The sequence below is a fragment of the Macaca nemestrina genome, chromosome 7, assembly GCF_043159975.1.
Source record: "Macaca nemestrina isolate mMacNem1 chromosome 7, mMacNem.hap1, whole genome shotgun sequence".
Lineage (NCBI taxonomy): Eukaryota > Metazoa > Chordata > Mammalia > Primates > Cercopithecidae > Macaca > Macaca nemestrina.
Genome location: NC_092131.1, coordinates 176,575,410 through 176,596,742, shown reverse-complemented (window position 1 = coordinate 176,596,742; position 21,333 = coordinate 176,575,410). Strand labels below are relative to the sequence as shown.

The window sequence follows — 21,333 nt, the reverse complement described above, 5'->3', positions numbered from 1 at the left end:
AACTGCTGTGGCATTCTAGCTAGTGGTTTAGTGATTCCTAGTTCACCAGTAGTTTGCACAGCCGTTTCACCAGCTTTGCGAAATCCATGGGTAAAACTGCTGTGGCATTCTAGCTAGTGGTTTAGTGATTCCTAGTTCACCAGTAGTTTGCATAGCCGTTTCACCAGCTTTGCAAAATCCATGGGTAAAACTGCTGTGGCATTCTAACTAGTGGTTTAGTGATTCCTAGTTCACCAGTAGTTTGCATAGCCGTTTCACCAGCTTTGCGAAATCCATGGGTAAAACTGCTGTGGCATTCTAGCTAGAGCTCTATCATATTAAAATTCATAACACTTGGAAGTGGAACTATTTCCACTTTCCAAATGTTGTATATGACTGAAAAAGAAAACTCATTATCAACCTTGCAGCTCATTAGCAGACTCTTCCTCCGCACAAACAGCCACTAATTACCACTGGCAAGTCGCTCTGGTTCTCACCTCTCCTTGGCTCCCTTCTGGGCATGACACTCCCAAAAAACGACTCTTGATCTAATGATGCTGTGTCCCTCGAATTTTCAGATGTGGTGGATTAGACAAGAACGCTGCTCAGACCTGAGCTGAAATTCCTGTGACCTCCTCACTGGCTGTGTGATCCTGGGCTGGTTATCAAACACCCCTAAGCCTTACTTTCCCTGTTAATTATGGTCACAGTGTCACCTGGCTGGCAGGGCTGTCTGAGGGCTGAAGGACGCTGTGTCTGTGAAGTTGCCTGCTATACAGACTCAGTATGAGGCCCCCTTCCTGCCTCTCCCCCTTGTAAGGAATGACACTAACTCCCCATCCCATTCAGGCAACAATGTTTCAGAGGAGAGAGTGTGCCCCATTGTCTCCTAGAATTAAAACTTCATACCTTGGCTGGGCACAGTGGCTCACGCCTGTCATCCCAGCACTTTGGGAGGCCGAGGCCAGTGGATCACCTGAGGTCAGGAGTTCAAGACCAGCCTGGCCAATGTAGTGAAACCTCCTCCCTACTAAAAATACAAAAATTAGCCGGTCATGGTGGCGCACACCTGTAACCCCAGCTACTTGGGAGGCTGAGGCAGGAGACTTGCTTGAACCTGGGAGGCGGAGGTTGCAGTGAGCCAAGATCGCACCATTGCACTCCAGCCTGGGTGACACAGTGAGACTCCATCTCAAAAACAACAACAACAACAACAACAACAAACTGCATATCTTGTGATACACCTTTCAGGCTTTGGATCTAAAGATTTGATTTAGATTTAATTAGGATGAGAATCAAGAGCACTAGTCCGATGAGGACTGGGAGTGTATTTTCATTCCATGATCAGAACACAGGCATCCCCATAGTAACCAAATCCAGCATTCCTCCCAGCCCTGCGTGAACTCTCAGACATCCTCCAACACCTTGGCCTCTGTCTCCACACCTGCTGTCTACACACAGGGCTAAGACTACACTCGCTTCTCTCCAAACCCTTCCTTTTTCCATGGACTGATGGCTAAGGACTTATTCTCAACGCTTGCAACATTTCTCAGCTTTTCAACAAACCTCTCTACATCAACAAGGAGATGTCCAAGGACACTGATGCTCAAAACTCACATCTCCATCTTTGGGCAAACACGTTGAAGATCAATGCAAGGAAAGACAAAATGCCAAGATGTGTGCTCTAGGCTCCCTCATCACAGCTCCTTATCGGGCTGTTACCAGGACAGTCCTGCTGCCAAATAGATTTAGAACTGTGAGACGAGGCAACAAATGTGAGAGAAGTCACCTTTGCTCATTTCCACCTGCCAGCATCATTTCACAAAGCCCCTGATTGTGTCTCCAGAAAGACCCTTGAAGCCCAAACAGGATAGAGCACACAGCCCCCACATCTCTTGCCTGAGTCATTACACTCTTTACAAGATAAAAGCACCAGTCCTTGCCTTTTCCTACACAGAAGTAAGGTCTGAGGGGGTTAGTGATTATGCCTCTGCAAACCATAACCAGATGTGCCCTTGCACCCAAGCTGTGATGAGATGTTACACAGGCTGATCATCCACCACCTGTGCACAGCAGCGGGATGAAACACTGCGAGGAGCCCCTGGTAAACCCTCTCCAAAGGGCGGCTCCCAGGCTACAGGCCTCAGGCTGCAGTCCCCTCTAAGACCTCTGAACAAAATTAACTTTAGTTCCTTAAAAGCTTGATTTTATTCCCCTTTAATCAACAGGACACAGTGTGTCAGAGTATTCACCAGAGCATATACTAGGAAACACAGATCCTCCAAAGACGAAAGCATCAATATTAGTTTCTACTATGATTACACTTTTAAATATAAAGTTTACTGTGAAAAATTGTAGCAAGATAGAGAAATTCCAATACCTATGCAAAAGGAATGTGCTTCCTTTTTTTAACTTGACTTTAATGCTGTTTTTTTCAATTTAAAAAATATTTTCTGGGCCAGGCGCGGTGGCTCAAGCCTGTAATCCCAGCACTTTGGGAGGCCGAGGCCGGCAGATCACGAAGTCAGGAGATCGAAACCATCCTGGCTAACACGGTGTAATCCCGTCTCTACTAAAAGATACAAAAAACTAGCCGGGCGAGGTGGTGGGCGCCTGTAGTCCCAGCTACTCGGGAGGCTGAGGCAGGAGAATGGCGGGAACCCGGGAGGCGGAGCTTGCAGTGAGCCGAGATCGCGCCACTCACTCCAGCCTGGGCCACAGAGCGAGACTCCGTCTCAAAAAAAAAAAAAAATTTCTGAAGCCTACTTCCGTAGACTCACTTTGGAAACTGAAAAACTCTAAAGGAGCCTTTCTCATTGATCAATTTATTGATTTACCCAAGGCAATGAATAATTCAAAATTTTAAAAATGACTAACAGTCCATTTAAATTATAAACACTAAAACTTAACCTCAACATTGGAATGTTATCCAAGCATGTGAGAAATGGGCTTTTAAAACTTTCAAAGGCTACACAATTGCAACAAAAGAAAAGAAAAAATTCCTTTTTTTTTCTTTTTCTTTTTTCGAGACAGGATCTCTGTCACCCAGGCTGGAGCACAGTGGTACAATCATGGCTCACTGCAACCTCAAACTCTTGGCCTCAGGCGATCCTCCCACCTCAGCCTCCCAAGTAGCTAGGACCACAGGTGCATGCCTCCTCGCCTGGGCGATTTTTTTTTTGGTAGAAACAGGGTCTCACTATATTGCCTAGGCTAATCTCGAACTTCTGGCCTCAAGCAATCCTCCCACCTCAGCCTCCCAGGGTGTTGGGATTACAGGTGTACAGGCATGAGCCACCACGCCCTGTCCTCCTTAGATGTTTTTTATATAATAATTTTTCCCTGTCTGACATTATCTGGGCCATGGTTCCAAAGATGCTCTTGAGCTTGAACCGAATAAATGAGTCCGAACAACAAACGGCCACGGACCTATGGCAGCCCAGGAAAAGAACGTCCAAGAGCGCTGGTGTGGGCAGATGGCAACGGGGAGCCCCCAGCACACACGCGCTGCCGTCTCAGACCTGCCGTCGGAACAGCTCCGCGGCACCGCTCTCGCCGCAGGATGGGCAGCCGCACCTGCCCCCGCACCTGCCCCCGCACCTGCCCCGCACCTGCCCCGCACCTGCCGCGCCTGCCCCCGCACCTGCCACGCCTGCCCCCGCACCTGCCGCACCTGCCCCGCACCTGCCCCCGCACCTGCCCCGCACCTGCCCCGCACCTGCCCCCGCACCTGCCCCGCACCTGCCCCGCACCTGCCCCCGCACCTGCCCCGCACCTGCCCTGCGCCTGCCCCCGCACCTGCCGCACCTGCCGCACCTGCCCCCGCACCTGCCCCACGCCTGCCCCCGCACCTGCCGCACCTGCCGCACCTGCCCCCGCACCTGCCCCGCACCTGCCGCACCTGCCCCCGCACCTGCCGCACCTGCCCCGCACCTGCCCCGCACCTGCCGCACCTGCCCCACACCTGCCCCGCACCGTCCCCTGCCCCGCCCGCTCCCGCCCGGCGCTCACCGCATGGTGTAGAGCAGGGTGCCGTCGTCCTCCAGCCGCAGCAGCTTGTTGGGCGTGGTCATGTTGTGCGCTATGGACTTCTTCCCGTTGTGGAAGAACGTGTCTGGGGTCCAGATCTTGCTGGCAAGGAGATTGTTGAGAGGGAGGCGCTGCATGGGCCCCTTAAACCGGAGCCTTTCATCTTTCCAGCTTTGTCGGAAAAACACGTCTATGGTGTACTCCTAGTGCAAAGGAAGGCACGAGGCAGGTCAGAGGGCACGGGGCTGGGGCGGGGTCCGCGGGGCGGAGGAAGCATTGTCCGCCCAGCCGTGTCCCGGGACTTACCATTTCCGTGTCGGACACCGGGCCGAAGCTGGTGACGTAGATGTCGGTCCTCACCTGGGTGATGCGCTCTGAAACACAGACACAGGTCCCTCGGCTGCAGCGACTCACCTGCGCGTCTGTCACACGCTCGTGCCCGCAGTCCATCAACCAGTGCCACCCTCTGCAACCGGGGGCTTTTGCAGTGCGTTTCGTGAACCTGGAGGACTTGACAATCGCCGGATGAAACCAAGCTGCTCCCCACTATACCATGAAACGAAATTCCCATCCTACAGAACACGGCTTGGCTCTCCTCCTCCTTCTGCCCCCTGGGGAGCAGTCCTGGGAACAGCTGGGCTGAGGCCTGGCTATGGGGCCTTGGGGTTTTGCAAACACCTGAGCTTCCGTTTCCTCCTCTGTAAACTTGGAACAATGATGCCAGCTGGGCAGCTTAGAGCCATGCCATCACCACAGAGAGGGGCTTTAAAAAGGGTCAGACAATTCAGGATGAGGGGAGCTGAATTTCCAATCAAAGCTGGAGGTCCTGGGTGGTCTCTGGGAGAGGATGATGAGAATGTGCCCAGTGTGCCCTGAGACAGGAAGGAAGACCCACTTCTCCTTAGGTAGCATTTTGAATTATTATTATAGAAAGCCCTATCGTGGGAGACAATGATTTCAAACAAAATTATTGCAAATAGGTAAAGTGATAAAAGTGGCTAATAATATTTGGGGGAAAACCTGTGTGGTTCCCTGGGTACTACCAGGGCCCTGTAAGTCCCCGAGGTCATGAGTATGAAGCAATTCTAAGTGCACCCCAGCCCACACCGAGTAACTTCCAGCCACACTGTGGGGCTGCCTCTCCAGCAGCTGGCGGTGTGATGATCGTCCGTCTGCATGGAGTGCATCTGTGCGCGGGCAGGTGTCTACGTAATGCTGTGTGTTGTATGATGCAGTGTGCCTGTCTCCTCATTGAGATGCCAGCCCCAGCAGGGTGGCCTGAGAGGCTCTCCGTGGTCTCCTCCCACTCTGCAGGACTGGAAGGCAGGGAGGATGACAGAATACCACAAGCACTGACGGCAGCTTAGGGCTCCTCTAGATGCTCTGACCCTTCTGAGTGTGTTCAAGGGACTGGATCGCTGGGCACAGAGGCCTAGGAACATAATTCAGAGGGCAGAGTAAGAGACTGTCAAGGAGCCTGTGCCCAAAAGGCAAAGAGTAGCCACTCATGCTTTAAGTGGATCTCCCTGTTAAAAATGCAAATACTAGGCAGGGCACGGTGGCTCGTGCCTGTAATCCCAGCACTTTGGGAGGCTGAGGCAGGGTGGATCGCCTGCGGTCTGGAGTTTGAGACCAGCCTAGCCAACATGGTGAAACCCCATCTCTACTAAAACTACTAAAATTAGCCGGGCCTGGTGGTGCACGCCTGTAATCCCAGCTACTCTGGAGGCTGAGGCAGGAGAATCGCTTAAACCTGGGAGGTGGAGGCTGCAGTGAGCTGAGATCATGCCATTGCACTCCAGCCTGGGCAACAAGAATGAAACTCCATCTCAAAAAAAAAAAAAATGCAAATACTAGAGAACTAAATTTTTTCCTCCAAGAATGTATTCACTGGAAAGTATCTACCTCACCTAACCCAACAAGTTCAGACTCCACATCTAAACTGGAAACTGCACACAATTCTTAGCGCAGCAGTGAAGCTGTGCCAGGTGTGCCCTACCGAGAGCAATCTACATCAGTTCATTTTTATTGAATTCCATAAAGTCAAAGTAAATACTAGGACTGTGGCCACAGTGAAGCATTAAATGTATAACCCATAAAGCTATAAAGGATGACTGCGTTCCACAGTGGATTTCTGAAAAGGACTCGCATAGATACAAGAGTATGAGGTTGATTTTATATTATTTCTTAACATAGGGTAATCTCAGCGTTAGTAACACCTAAAAGCCGGTTCCTCCTTAAGTTAACCAGACTAGACATTCAGATTATCTGGGAAGAGGGGATTTTGCAAAGATGCTTGGGGGAGACCACTTCCCCCAGGTTCTTGTGTCTAGAAAATAACAGAGGAGGCATGATCCTTGGCAAGAGTGGAACAGCCATCAAACCAAAATCCTGGCAGGGAAGCTCTTTCAGAAATCGTTTGAATCAGCGCAAACACAAGCTTGAGATGAGGCGTAAGCCCTTCCTAGATCCTCGCCGGGCTCAGCCGAGGACAGCACACTCACCTCCCAGCCCGGGCCGAAGTCTGTTGTCATAGCCATCCAAGAGCCCATCCAAGATCCTGGTAAATATCGTGATGTTGTCATTGGTCTCATCTTTCACTGAACTGGTTGGCATCTGTGAAAAGCTTTTAAAAAGAGAAACAAGAGAAAGCATTAAAACATATTATCTCTTACAAATTCTTCTCAAGATACAGAAACCAGGGAGTCACGTGGAGGCTTGTCTCCTGAGACCAGGATCTGAGAACACAGCTCCCACACTGCCTAGGGGATTATTTGGCCTCGATACACCTCAGTTCTCGAACATCCAAGGATACTCTGCTTGGGGCTAGTTATCCAACCACCTAACCTGAGGCTCAAAGTCTATCATTCTGTGATTCTGAGGAGTTGGTTTATGTCAATATTTTAGCCGTTTTAAACAACCAATTAGCGATTAGCCACTGCGCATGGACTGGCAGAGCCTAATCCACTCACAGGGGATTTCAGAAGTGTGGTTTAAACACACAAAAACCGAGTTCTGGTATTGCTAGAGTCACCTGCAACTGGGCACTGGGGCGTGGTGGCGACACTGTGCCCAAACCTCACTGCATCCTTAGTTGGACTGGGAGCATTTGTGCTGTGAATGATATGCCAGGACTGGGGAGTGAGTGACAGACATGATGGAGTTTGTGTCATCTCTGGGGTCCTGCCCCTTCAGTGGGCCAGCTCCCAGCACATTCTGTGGGACCCAGCGTCACAATAAACCCTCGAGAAGAGTGGGCTGAGCCTCAGGGAAGACACAAGAACATTTTTTGTTTGTTCAATTAAGTTATCCAGATTCCAAAAGCTTATGTAGTATGAACAGAACAAAACTAGAAACTGCCTTAGCAGATCTAGACAAACTGAGGATGGTATCTGGGGGGACAGAGAGACCACAGGCCCAGAAGACAGACCCACAGCTGAAGAGCATGGATCCCACCTCAGGTTTCCACAGCTGCTTTCAGATGTGCAAAGAGCAACCGGTTTTGAATTACTGAGCACTTGACTGCAAATTTGGCTTCAAGGGGACTTACCAAACTGAAAGCCAGCTGTGGTTCCCAAGAAGTGAGCGCCCTGGGCACTTGGGAGAAGAACACGTGATTCCTGGTACTTCCCTGAAGTGCCTGGCTGTGGGGCCCTAGCTCTGCTTAAGGCGCTTTCTCTCCCATGAAAGGGCTGAAATCCAGGCTGAGAGCCACCAGACGTGGAGAGATGCTGAGGTCAGAATCGATGCCGGTCTGCTCCACCCTGTTCTTAAAAGTCAGTCATTTTCATTGATTGCATCTAAACAGATCAATTCTTTGCTAGCCCTAAAGCTATTCCCTTTTGAATAGAATAAGAGAATAAAGAATAAAAGAATAAAGTTCTTTTGATCTAATTTTCACATCCCCATAAAAATGCATATAGTTGAAGCTCTAACAAGCTAAAATTCATTCCTGTTAGTATGGAGCCCACAGACGTATACTTTTTTAACTCTGTGATTTCATATTTGAAGACATTAAATTCCCCTTTCTCTAACATTCCGTTAGTTGCACACTTCGGAAAGACAAAGCACTAAGCCTAGCATAGCTCCTTCCAGTGAACAGCTTTCTTCTTCAGGGTTTTGTGGGAGGAAGAAAGAAGGTTATATTTTGTACCTGCCCAGTTGTGTAACTATTGGTCAAACCAGATCTGGCCTCATGATGGACTTCATAATTATCGTCGAGTTTGCAGCTCAATTTTAGGCCATGTCCAGGTGCTCAATTTTTGGAAGGTCCTTGTTGTCTCTTTATCGTACCAATTGAGGTAGTAGTAGAAAAAGCAAATCTTAATGTTGAAATTAAAGTTTTCTAAGCTACTCCATTCTCTGTTGTGAAAATGTTCCTAAACTGTGTTAGATGGTAACAGCCCTGGCTGTCCAGAGACAAGGGCTTGACTTCATGACTGACCATTCGGAGGCCGTGCAGCCGCCGTGATGTCTCTGCGAACATTGTTTTCCGTGGCTCTCTCCAGAAGCGGAGATAAAGACACACTGCTCTGCCAGTTTTAGGGAAACACCATCCCACCAGGCTCTGATTTCCACTCACAAATACCCTAATCAGTTCCCACAGTGGTGGAACAGAATGCTATGCTTAAGAATTTCAAAGCTCGGATTCTACTTCTTGATCAAAATTAGTTTCGGTATATCTACACACATCTGCACATAATTACACTTTTCTTGGAGGAATTTCAGTGTCTGCCCTTTCCTGTCATAACTGCCTTTTGCATTTACCTGTAGACCTTTCTTTGTATGACAGGGGCCACGGCAGGGGATTTGCAGTGTTGTCCTTGCTGTATTAACTGAAGATAGCTGCTGGGAGGGAAGAAACAGATTCTTAAAAAGCTCTGACGATGCTTGTCAGGGTAGGAGCAGAGGGTTTTGTTTGTTTGTTTTTTGTTTTTTCATGAACTGGGGGCCCTCCTCTGTCCATAGACCATCCTCAAAAATGCTTCATCTGCAGTGCGTGGTTATGAAATACGCCGCTTCCACAGCCATGGAGAGAAAGGCCCTTGCTGTATCACAGAAGGCAAATGCTATGTTTTCTCAGCCCCTGGTGTGTAAGTGCCTTCATACAGGAGACCTTCACAGATGCCTGGGGAAATGGCTAGGGCCTCTATCAAGCTACATGATCTTTAAGAACTGCTGCTAAGCTGAGGAGGAACTTCAGCTGGCTTTGTTCCATTTTGGCTCATTGAAAGCACTGGAAAAAAAAACAGAAATCCAGGGCTACGCCTTTGGTGAGCAATAATGTGCAGCCTGTGACGGATGAGTCCTACAGGTGGAAACCGAGATGTCCTCGGCCCAGGAAGCGCTCACTCCATTTAGGGTCAGCAGGCAGCCTGGACTCGCCGACACGCCACTTCTGTGCAGTGTGTGACGGATGAGTCCTACGGGTGGAAACCGAGATGTCCTCGGCCCAGGAAGCGCTCACCCCGTTTAGGGTCAGCAGGCAGCCTGGACTCACCGACACTCCACTTCTGCTTTGCTTAACTGCACTGAGTACAGCCCAGGAGCTCTGCTCATCCTGAGGTCGACCAGAGTCCACCAGAGTCCACGAATGCTTCAAGGACAAGTCAAGTCTCCGCTCTTTGGGGAAGCGAATTTTTGTGAGCTGAGATTATATCCCTATTACTAACAACAGTCTTGGACATAATAGAAATACTTGAAAATTTGGTGACTTACCCTTCAATTTTAGTCTGGGTTAATTCACTAGGTTCTCTTAAAATAGGAATTAGTTCCTTATATTGAATGCATATTCTCTACAAAACATGTCCCACTTATGCCATATTCTCAGTTCCAACATTTTCCTTATTTGGTACTTGAAAGAGTACAAGTCGTGACGTCACTTCTGGAGAAGAAAAAGTCATTTCGGTATTGTCATTCCACGACGGGTGCTAGTGAAGGCAGTGTGTAATGTGCTTCTTTGTGATGTAATCTTCCTTATATGGATGACCGCTTCTGACTTACGTAGAGTGAGTTCGATAATGGCAACTGCAGACGTATTTTGATTGGAAATTACTTTGGACGTTGAACAGGGTTTGTTTGTTTTAAGCTGCAGCTTATCCATCTTCTTAAATTTTGTTCTTCCCCAGTATTCAATGACTTCTAAAAAAAGGTCTCTTCCGTTTACTTGTCCGTTGCTTTCAGGTCATTAAATGAGTATCTCTAAATGGCACCATTGTGTGATGTTTTCCTCAAATGCCCATTACCCATCACTTAAGCATCATATTAGAAAAATAACAGCAATGCAACAGAAAAACAAAACCAAGATGCACACTGGCTGGACAGTGAGGGTCAATCCTAGGGTTCCAAATAACAGCTTTCCCCTCTTAAGGTAGAAAACATGGACAGACGCCACATTGTTTTATGAAGCTCTGAGTCTGTGCCATGGAACACCATGCTAGAACTCTCCGATATTCCTGCCAAATCCTAAAATCCCCCAGTTCTCCCTGCAGCTCCCAAAACCCTGCTGAAGTGCATGCCTCACTGTTCATGGAGGTTCTGCATTCTTGCCCTTGACACTGCTGCCCGGCTTAGAATCCTGCTGCCCACAAGGTAAAACCCAAGTCCTCTGGTCCCACAGGCCAGAGCCACCTCTCCCACCCTGCCCTCCTTCCTCAACTCAGCCCCATCCCTCCTTCCAGACACACTGGGGGTCCTGCATAGGTGATGACACAGTGATGCTCCATCCCAGTCCTTACACACGTTCTCCCCATTCTCTCGCCATGGCCATCAGCAAGCACATCTGCTCTAATATCACCACTCTTTAAAAGAGCCTTTCATTCACCCCACATTCCCTTCCAGTCACTGCTCCATTCTCTGCCCGTCTTCTCATGAAAACTCACTGGGAGGTTTGTCCGTATGAGCAAACCCCGCTGCCTCCCCTCCCTTCTCTTGCAATCACTTTGCCAGGCCTTCACTGCCTGCATCCCAAGGAAGCTTCTCTTCGGGAGGCCAGGAATGAACTCCACATGGCCAAATCTGAAGATCAAGTCTTGGTCCTCAGCTTAGTTGACCTGTGGGCAACATTCCTACAACCCCTTTCCGCTTGACCTCAGGGCGCAGCTCTGTCTTTCTCTCTACTTGCCTCTTCCCCTCCGTCTTGCTGCCGCCCTTACCTTCCTGACCTCAGAACACAAGCATGCTCCATGGCACCATCCAGACACCCTTTCCTTTCTGTCTACACTTAACCTCTGACTGTCTCATCCAATCCAGTGGCTTAAATACTTCCCAATGTATGGAAACACCTCAGGTCCACACCTCCAGCCCAGTCCCTCTCTGTCCTCCAGACCTCTACATCCACTGGGAGACCTAGCAGTGTCTCCAGGGGCTTCCCATACCACCACTGCACCTGTGGCCTTCTGTACCCAAACCTCTTCCCTACTGCCCTCTCCAGCTCAATCATAGGCAGGTGAACCTGTCAGGTTTTCTAGTAAAATACCTAGGGGTCATCCCTGACTTCTCTCTTTCCTTCATGCCCACAATAACCCATCAACTAATGCTGCTGGCCAAAACAGCCATTCCCCTGGGCCCCTGCAATCACCTCTTCACTGTCCCCACTGTGTCTTGGGTTAACCCCCTCTCACCTCACTCCAGATTCCATTCTATTCTTTCACTCTGCACCCAGAGTGAGTTTCAATGTTTAAGTCACATCATTGCCACGTCTAAATTGGATCATGTTTCAAACCTACTCGAAACCACTCAGTGGCCCTCTCTGCCCTTCCAGATAAAAGACAACTGTCCTTCCTGATGTTCCCCTGTATGGCCTACTTTCCGAACGTGATCCTGACCCCAGCCCTTCCTCCCTGATGATGCTCTCTCCCCATCTCTCACTTCCTCATGCCTGCCCCTCCGCTGTTCCTAACACGTCAAGCATGCACCTGCCACACAGCCTGGGATTCACCCGCCATTCCTCCTGCCAGTTCAGGTTTCTCTGCCAACAGCTTTGCTCACATCCTCACCTCCCTCAGATCTCTGCTCAAACATCTCTTTCCAGCACATGCACTGTCTCTTACTCTGAATCACTCTTCATAGCAATCACCATAACCTACTGACACTTATTCCGTGCACACCAGAGTGCACCCTCCTGGAAGGCAGGCCCCACTCTGCCCCTGCTCTGCTCTGTGCATCTCAGCACCTGGAACAGTGCCTGGTGCATGGTGAGGGCACCATCCACGTTGGTGTAGTTGAAGGTCAATGTCCCCCAGGATGCCCCTGTGAGGGAGACATTGCAGATGTGGGCAAGGCAATGACCTTGCTGTGCTCAGGCTGAGGCCAGGTGCCATCTCACACTCTGGGTCCAGTAAACCCCAGGAATCTCCTGGTCACAGTACCCAGAATGGCTTGGTGCACTTAGCACACCTTCCCCTGACAGACCTGGGCTTGCGTAAGCATTTGGCATAGGTTGACAATGGATCCTTCATACCAGCCTTGTGATCCTGGACCTATGATTAATCCCACATTGAGATTAGAAACTGAGTTGCAGGCAGGAGAAGTAACTCTTCTGACATCACACAGAGAGCGTGTGGACAGAGATGGAAGCCGGGCAGCTAGACTGCCCTCTGTCAAAATGACACTTAATGCCATCCTAAATATTCACCATCGGTCCTGAAACAGGAACCGAACTGACAGTACAGTGACGGCCCTATTGTTCTTATTAAAACTGAAAATTAACTGGTTCTGTGCTTCATTCACTTTTAGACTGGCCTTTGATTTTAAAATAGGTTGTTAAATAAATACAAATAAAATGGAGTTTTCAATGAACCGCTGAAGGCTGTTTCACTGCAGGTCTTCCTCTCACTAGCAAATGATCTTTGTCTACAGCATTCCAGTTCACAATCTATATTCCGTGGTGGAGTTTATTCGGGCTGCAGTAGACAATGTTTTCATAGTGGTAAACATGTGAGTTCTAGATTAGGATATTCTTTGGTTTCCCATATATAGTCCTCCCCTCATTCCTTCCCATTTCAGGGCGCTATAATAAAAATTAGGACATTCTGGAGCAGGCCCTGCAGTGGAGCGCGCTAGCCCAGCCTACATTCTCAGGGAGCCCTTGCTTTTACCACTTTCAGAAGGTGAAACTTGGACACACTTCTCTAAGCTCTAATGCCTGAGCTCTTTTCACCTGAAAATCAAGAATTATGTGTAAATTAAAGGGTGCATTTTTTAAAAAAATGCATTCTGAATATTAAGGAGATACACTCATATACATGCTGATAATTATCGTTGCTACCACCAGACTTCTCTGATGAGATATTTTTTTATTTTTGCTTCTAGTACTTTCCTCTGAAATTTCTCATTAATTAAAATGAGCATCTTATGCAATTTGAACCTTTGTAAAAACCCAAAGCCCACAAGCTCCTTCTCCCCTTGAAGGGAGCCGGTGACTCACTCCTGAGCTGACTGCCAGACGGTCTTGGCGGAGCGCTGCGCTGGCCGACTCTCCTGCCTGCTCAGTGCCTGCTGAACACGCGGAAAGTTTCCTTTATAAAGCAGACAACTGGGAATTATTTTCTTTGGGTACCTTTAAAAAAATGTTGGACATTCCCCTAGAGGCCTCTTTTAACCACCTACTTTTTTTTGCCACATGCAAGAACTGCCTTTTGGCTTTCTGAGGGCCGCTGAAGTCTGTAGGCACACCACCACTTGTGTTCCCGCTACCTGCTTCAGTGGGCTTTCTGAGTGCCTTTAGGATTGTTACCATGACTGTTTGTCCCGGGCCTCATGAACCTGCAGCTATGGTGCAGGAAGAATTTGTCAACTGAGGATTCACAAGGGAGAACTTTCCATTTAAAAAGATATCGTGAGTACCTGCATGATTCAGAGACAATGTACTTTCTGCTCTACTTAAAAGAAGGAAACTGTCCTTGAATGCGCGTATGAAATGGCTCTCTTCACAGAACCAAAGGTCCACACTGGCACACTTGTGTAGACAGATAAAGAAGACTCTATCTGTTCATGTTCAAAAGCCACTTCTGCAAGAACCTACACTTTTAATTGCTGCTTATAAAATATTGTTTTCCAAAGTCTATTTGAATTGCAGCTCCCACATAATAAAATTGTTCAGCAGATTTGTTATCAATCAGTAAACCTCCAAAATATATTTAAGACAATAAAATCAATGGACTCAGACTTTAATATTAAAGCTGATAATCCTCAATTTTATCTCACAATTGTCACTGGTCTATCAGGTCTGATAAAGTATGATTTTCTTAATCATGATAAATTAATTCCAGTTTAAATTTAATATTATGTATTTTGACATTATATTGGTGCCAATATTGTTTCTGTACTGGTTTTTCTATACTATGTACTTTTGTTTACTGGTCTTACTAAAATAAATAGAATGTCTCAAATAATCCCAGGTCATCAAAAGTACCTTAGCACAGGGCTGAGTGTCCAAAAAGGGCCTTATTGTATTGTGTGCTTGACTCGGGCTCTGTTCTATAAGTCAAAACTAACAGAAGAATTAGAAAGACTACTGAAAATGAGCTGCTGGTGACTCCAATCAAATTCAGAATATGACCACGAGAAGAAGAAGAACACTCATGTATTTTCAAAGTGATTTCACATCAGTTATCCCATATAATCACCAAGTACATTGCACACTTATCACATCTGTAAATTTTCCAACTGCCAGTGCCACACACATTTCATAAACACTGCATCTCGACTTGGTCCACGCACATAGCCCTACACTTTTTCTTTTTCCTTCTTCTCCCCTGCCTGATTCTCTGTAGCCCTCCTCACCCTGTGCCAGCTCTCTGGTCTCTCAGGAGTGAGCACTTCTCTTGTCCTAGAATCAGGTTCAAATTAAACCCTTTGATGTTTCTTCTTTCCCCTTTCTTTTGAACCCAATCGCATAAACTCTTTCTTTGGAGGGAAAATAAACAGAGCTGACCCACACTCTTTTTCCCCCTAATCCTCAAGTACTGAAAACTCTCTCCACTCTGAAGCAGGGACTACCTTTTAGAATTATATCCCCTCTTGTCTAGACTGGTTTGATCCAGAGCTACCCTGCAAACTGTGTGCATTCAAGTCAGGGAGCCCAAGAAGTAACAGGGGGCACAGTCACACAGGAAGCTCCGAGTAAGGACTCCCGACTTCCGAGGTCAGGCATTCATCCTCCCTCCTTCCCAGCCAGAAGATGGGCTAACGGTGCTTAGCTCATACAGTGGCTCCCAGGATTCATCCAAAACCAAAACACGAAACATAAAGACAGGTGTTCCACGTTGTGGTAGCTATTTTTTCAAGATTTAAAGTTAACTCAATATTAGGAAACTTCAATTGGGATTTGACACAATTATTCTTAAGTCCATTTAGATAATATACAAGTGAGAGGAGCCTCCTATAGGAAGAGAAATAAATAGGGGCTTGATGTATTTTATGATGTCTTTTGTGGCTGTTGAAAAACATGCCCTGCTGGCCAGAATGTGTGAAACTGGCTTCCCGCTTTGCTAGAAACCCCATTTCTTCAAAAGCAACTGGGCGCGCAGGGTCAAGAGTGAAAAGTGCTCAAAGAACCTGATGTAAAATTCCTCTTATGAAAATATCTTCTAATATAAATAATCTCAAATACCTAAGAAAACTTGCAAGCCAAATACGTTCACTACAGGAAAAATTATAACAGCAAAATCATTCACTACGTAAACATCCCCAATTAGGGAAGAAGCTAACACAAGGCACTCTTGCCCTGTCAAATATGCAGCCACTTAAACTAGTACATTTAAAGAAACTGTAAAAATGGATTGGATATGAAAAAAGCACAGTACCAAACTGCACAGCCTGATCCCACTGTATAAAAACATGCGCAGAAGCAAGGGGAAGTCAGTGCACCAAACGGGAGGCATGGTTGTCTCTGGGTGGCGGAATTAAAGAGATTCCTTTTATTATCGTTTTCTGTATCTCATGTATTTGCTGCAGTTAGTAGGTGCTGTTTTATGATGGACTACTGGCCATATACCTAAAAGATTAAAAGCTGCTCCAACAGTTAATTTTCTGGAAAATTTGAGGAGTATTCTACCACTTACTCAGTGTTAGCTTTCAGAGACTAAGATACCCCTCTATTTTGAAGATGACCTCAGAAAGCTACAGAACTAAAGAAGAAAGCATAACTGCTTCTTGGGGCTAAAGTCCTTATAGACATTACTTCCTATTCCAGACCTGCATCTACCAGGCAGTGAAACCATTTCATGCTTATTCAATGAAAATTCGTAATACATTTGGCCAAGATTTTGTTTGTTTGTTTGTTTTGTTTTGTTTTGTTTTTGAGACAAAGTCTTGCTCTGTCGCCCAGGCTGGAGTACAGTGGCATGATCTCGGCTCACGGCAAGCTCCACCTCCTGGGTTCAAGCGATTCTCCTGCCTCAGCCTCCTGAGTGGCTGGGATTACAGGCATGTGCCACCATGCCTGGCTATTTTTTGTATTTTTAGTAGAGATGGGGTTTCACCATGTTAGCCAGGCTGATCTCGATTCGCCCCTTGCTTGGCCTCCCAAAGTGCTGGGATTACAAGCATGAGCCACTGCGCCTGCACTAGCCAAGACCTTTTAAAGAAAATATATGAAAATATAAAAAATACAAGAAAATATAAGTTTCCAATCCTGACATACTCTTCACCTCCAAAATGCTACCAAATATATGTGGTCTATCAAAAAAAACCAACTACCTAATGCATTAGCTGACAAATTTGAATATTCTGTGTGATTTCACTTATGTACAGACATTTCATTCAGAAGAACATTGTGAACATGCTAGTTTACAGGCTTTGACAGCTGCAGAGAACTTGTAAAGGAAAACCTTCATTTAACAGATAAAAAAAGTCCCAAGGCATAGGAAGGGAGGCGTCCACTCAAGATAAGCAAGGCAATATTCACAGCCCATGCTCTTTCCCAAGGGAATACTTAGAATGGCTCAAAGCGCTGAGACATGCCACACACCTGTCCCCGTCAGTGGGGTCAGAGTGCACACACCTGTCCCCGTCAGTGGGGTTAGCCACACACCTGTTCCCGCCAGTGGGGTCAGAGTGCACACACTGCCTGGCTTCTGCTGCTGAGGGACAGGCATCTTCCTTAGCTCAGCTCCGCTGGACAAAGTCTGAGCTGATGGCTCAGGCTTGCACCCGGGTGGACCTGGACTACAGTCCCAGTGCGGTCTTCTACCAGCCACTGCACCTGAGCAAGGCCCCCACATCCACCCCTTCCTCTGCATAGAAGAGTCAGAAGAGCAGAAAGTGTACAGAGGACAGACAAAAAACATCGTGGCCCTGGGGATGTCCTCTTTCTCCCCTGGATGGAAAGGCTGTCTACAGGCTGTTGCCAAGCCACTGTCTACTCTCCATCCGTGATGATTAACATAAATGCGGATAGGCTGTGAAACCTCTGGACCCCATTTTTGCAGCACTAATGCTTGGCAACTTTCATCCTGACATTTAATTTCTTAATTATATGCCATCAACTTCAAGTTACAATCCTTTTGATTAACCAGAACAATTCTGGGGCACAGGTCAGAACAGGAACAGCAGCCTCCTAAGAACATTCATCCACCATGTCGGTTATCACTAGTTTCATGAAAAAAAAGGTTAGAGTTGGTATACGGATACTAAAGGCTAAAATGAAAGAGGGGTTACTGGAAATGATAATGCCAGAACCTCGGGGATGTCTTTCAGATCTTCGGGCACCTGTGGTTTACAGTGTCTGCACCTGCATTCAGATGGTCACAGTTCTAGGACCTTGGCTCAGGCCAGGACCATTGTGAGTCCTTTTCAATGCCAAGTAGCATGGGCCTAGCTTTCAAGGCAACTTCGATTGCATAATGGAACTGCGGAGGGCAACTGAAATATTGGCACTGCCTTGTCTAACAAGCAGTGACTATCCTTCATGCACGTGAACTCCTGAATCTTGTTTTAACCTGAGTAGGAAGAATCACAGCTGACTCGGATCTCATCTTCAGCTCCATTTCTGAAAACATAATCTGCCTTTTTTTCTCTGACTCACTTCAGAGACCCCACGCGAGGAGCAGCCTTGCTCAGGAAGAAAGCGTGGGTCAGGGCAAGGACTCCATTTATTTACAACAAGTGAAGGGCTTGGGGCTGCAATGGTGGCAGGCGAGGGCTTGCTCAACGGATGTGCTGCTCCTGCAACATGTCTGAAAGGCACCAGTGTCCCTCACATCATAAAATAAAAGCACAGATGGTAACTTACCCAAAGTGACTGGATAAGTTCATGGAAATACAAAAGAGAAGGAGGTTTTTGATCATGATAAAACCAGAGAACATTCCATTGTCCATTCCCAATAAGAATAGTAGTTGAAGCAGGTGAATATGGGGGAATAACTCTTCCCTTCTCCAGCCTGATCTTGAAGCTGAAAAGCACACAAAGCGGGGAAGCACGTGAACATCAATGCTGTTGTGTCACAGTTCCTGGAATGAAATCACACTGCTATCACAACAATTTGCAAAGAAAGGAGCCTGCTGTCCTTCCCCAGGACAGCTGCACACCAGGTATTTTCCACCACCCTCACTGGGCAGTAAGTTGGAACATAAAAATAAGTAACAAAAGGCTTATTTTTGCTTCTAGTCAGGGTGCAGAATCATCCTAATTTATTGTTTTCCACTCAAATAGTCTGTTTTGTCTTTCAGTATGTTATCAAATAAACCATTAGTCCAATTATTAAAATAAACGCTTTAGTTATCTGAGCGACTGTATTTTGTATCCATCAAATCCACAAGTGCAATAATTTTACCTTTCTGAAATATCTGCCACGCGTTCAAAGCCAGCAAGCTACTCCTCTCTCTGCAAGGCACTGAGAAAGTATGTGGAAAGAAGTGGGGAAAAGCACATTTAAGAAACAGGTTTTCTGCAGGATCACAATACTGTAACAACTGCCTATAAAAGAGTGTGGCTACTTTCCCGGCATTCGGTCCCCGTGACTACATAACTTAACCACTGCATCTGTGGAAGTCTCTCCGCTCAGTGCTGGACCTTAATTAATGCATTTGAGATCCAGGCAGACATTGTCCCTGGGCTCAACGACCAACCTTCGCGAAAACGCGCATTTCTCAGTATGCGCATAACGCAAATAGGTGCTCACGGCATCCGAACAGAATGCTTCGAAAAGAGCGTTTTCCCAACAAGCCCCCCCACCCCCAACCCCCGCAAACTCCGGAATTGGGAGGCACAACAGGTACTTCCACCTCGGAAGCGAAGGCCTTCTGCGACTCCTGCCAAGAAGGGCAGGGTGCCATGCGGTGGTCGCCTGGGCGCGTCCTGGGGCTCGTCGCGGGGCCCGGGCCAGAGCCAGGCGGCGAGCACGCGGCGCTGCATGCGGGAAACCCGGGCGGCGCCTCCAGCCGCCCCTCAGCCCCGAGCCAGGGACCCCCAGGAGAGGCTGCGCTCCCACGACCCTCCCGACCCCCACAGAGGCTCACCAGGGCCGGCGCGCCAGGGCAGGTGGGCGCGGGGGCTGCACTGCGGAGCCGCAGCCTGGGTCGCCCTGGCACCCGCGGTCTGCCACCCGCCCGGTCCGCAGCGGCGCGCCGAGGGTCTCCAGCTCCCGGGCCCTCCCCTGCTCGCTCCCGGCTTTCGCAGACCTCCCCGGGTCCTGCCCCGGGTCCGAGTCGAGCGCTCCGCCGGGCAGCGCCTTCCTCCTGGGCTGGGAGCGTGCGGTGCAGCGGCGGCTCCGAGTCCCCTGGCCTCGAGCACCCCGCGCGACTCGCGCGCGCCACCCCCGCGGGGTCCGAGTCCACCCCGCGAGCAGCGCCGGGACGCCGCGCGCCTCAGAGCCCCGGGGCTGACGCTGGCCTTCCAGGTGGGCGATCTCTCCCCTCCGGCTCCTGCGATGGTGGCAGCGGGTGTCCCCCACCCCCAATTGGTCACTGCACCCCGGTGCCCCGTCCGGCAGGGCTGAACCGCCCGGACCCCGCGCCCTTCCGTGCCCGGCTTCAGCCCCGCAGTCGCCGGGGTAAAGTTTGCGCTCTGGCCTGGCCGCGCGCCCCGCCTGCTCTGCACCTCTCCTCCCCGGCCACGCAGCCTGCCGCTCCGGCGCCCCGAGGAGAAGGGGTGCGGACCGAGCCGGGGCCGCCGGTTCTCTTCCCCGCTCGCGTCCTCTTACCCCACTGCCCCGGCCCGGCGCGCCCAGGGCTCACCCTGCGCGCCGGCCCCGGGAGGCGAGCCGTCGGTGAGGGTGCATCCTCCTTCTCCTCCGCCTGCTCTCGCCCGGCTGGCAGACGCGGAAGGCCGGTGCGGCGTCACCGCCCCATGCTGCCAGCGCTAACTTCCCCGGCGCTCCCGGGCGGAGCGGCTCCTGCGCCCCGCGCTCCCGCCGCCGCCCTGCAGCTCCGCTCCGCGCCGCGCCCGGGGCCGCGCGCCGCCCGCCGCAGAGCCCCCCGCGCCCCCGGCGCACTCACGCCCGCTCTCACCTCGCCCGAGCGCCACATGTCGTCTCCGGGCTGGAGCATCGGCCCTCTGCGGAGCGCTCCGGTAGAGGCCGCCAGACTCTCGCAAACGCGCCCTCGGCCGGGCTCGGCGGAGGGGGAGGGCGCAGGGCCCGCGCTCGGCCTGCAAGGGGAGAGGCCCTGCCCTGCCGAAGTTTCTTCAGGGCCCTCAACAGTATCTTCAGCGCCTCGAGTAGTCACCACCGCTCCCTTGTGCAGCAGGGATGGGAAGGCAGGGTCAGCAGTCGGGTGACGGAGGTCGGGACTTGGAGAGCTTTGCTCCCTGGAGTCTGCCCCAGCGCCTCCCTGCCCAGGCCTGGTCCTTCCCGGGTGCTCCATGACACCCCTGTACATGCGCATCTCTAGGCGCTTCTGAAAGAAACTGGCCTTGGACATTCTTTCCATCTCCCTCATAGACAGGTATGCATTGCTAAGGGAGGGACAGCCAGGGTCACACTGGACTGGATTAGAATGAAATCCTCACCTAATGCAGTGTTTATCTGGGGGTTTTCTGAAGTTCTGTTTCTTGACAACAAGCAACGGGAAAGGGCCCTGGGGGTGCAGGTCGGAGAGCGCGTCTGGGGTGACCGGGCGGGATCTTCCCAGCAGGGCTTCCGAGCCACATGGGGTCACTGCCTCGTTAGCCATGTACATGGGGTCTTACTATGGTCATTCCGTCGGTGTGTCGTCGGTCCTAGTGGTGCAGTCCCTGGGAGGTGAGGGTGGCATTAATAACAACTGCGGGGCAGCAGGGACCCTTCAAACAACACAAGCAAGAGCGCATCGTCCGGGGGTGCGGGCTCTTGCTTCCTCAGGAGTTGGGGGACTCTCGACTGTAACACCCAGTGGAAAACGTTC

The 21,333-nt window shown here is 49.6% G+C and overlaps 1 protein-coding gene across 5 annotated transcripts in view; it reads right to left on the bottom strand.

Annotated features, from left to right (window-relative positions):
- The window catches only part of LOC105497448 (gamma-aminobutyric acid type A receptor subunit alpha5), an 81,481-nt gene extending 60,631 nt beyond the window's left edge, over nucleotides 1-20,850 (bottom strand). Inside the window, exons 1-6 of one of the 5 annotated variants that reach the window (XM_011768543.2) lie at nucleotides 20,188-20,850; nucleotides 18,786-18,845; nucleotides 18,245-18,404; nucleotides 6,513-6,634; nucleotides 4,315-4,382; nucleotides 3,991-4,211 (exon numbers count right to left, since the gene is read on the bottom strand). In XM_011768543.2, the coding sequence (XP_011766845.1) occupies nucleotides 3,991-4,211; nucleotides 4,315-4,382; nucleotides 6,513-6,634; nucleotides 18,245-18,330 (497 nt within the window). In that variant the 5' untranslated portion in view covers nucleotides 18,331-18,404; nucleotides 18,786-18,845; nucleotides 20,188-20,850. Of the gene's footprint in view, nucleotides 1-3,990; nucleotides 4,212-4,314; nucleotides 4,383-6,512; nucleotides 6,635-18,244; nucleotides 18,405-18,785; nucleotides 18,846-19,470; nucleotides 19,490-20,153 lie in introns of those variants that run through there. The other 4 variants (XM_011768541.2, XM_011768544.3, XM_011768545.3 and 1 more) reach the window with 4 other exon arrangements.
- Nucleotides 20,851-21,333: the final 483 nt, after the last annotated feature.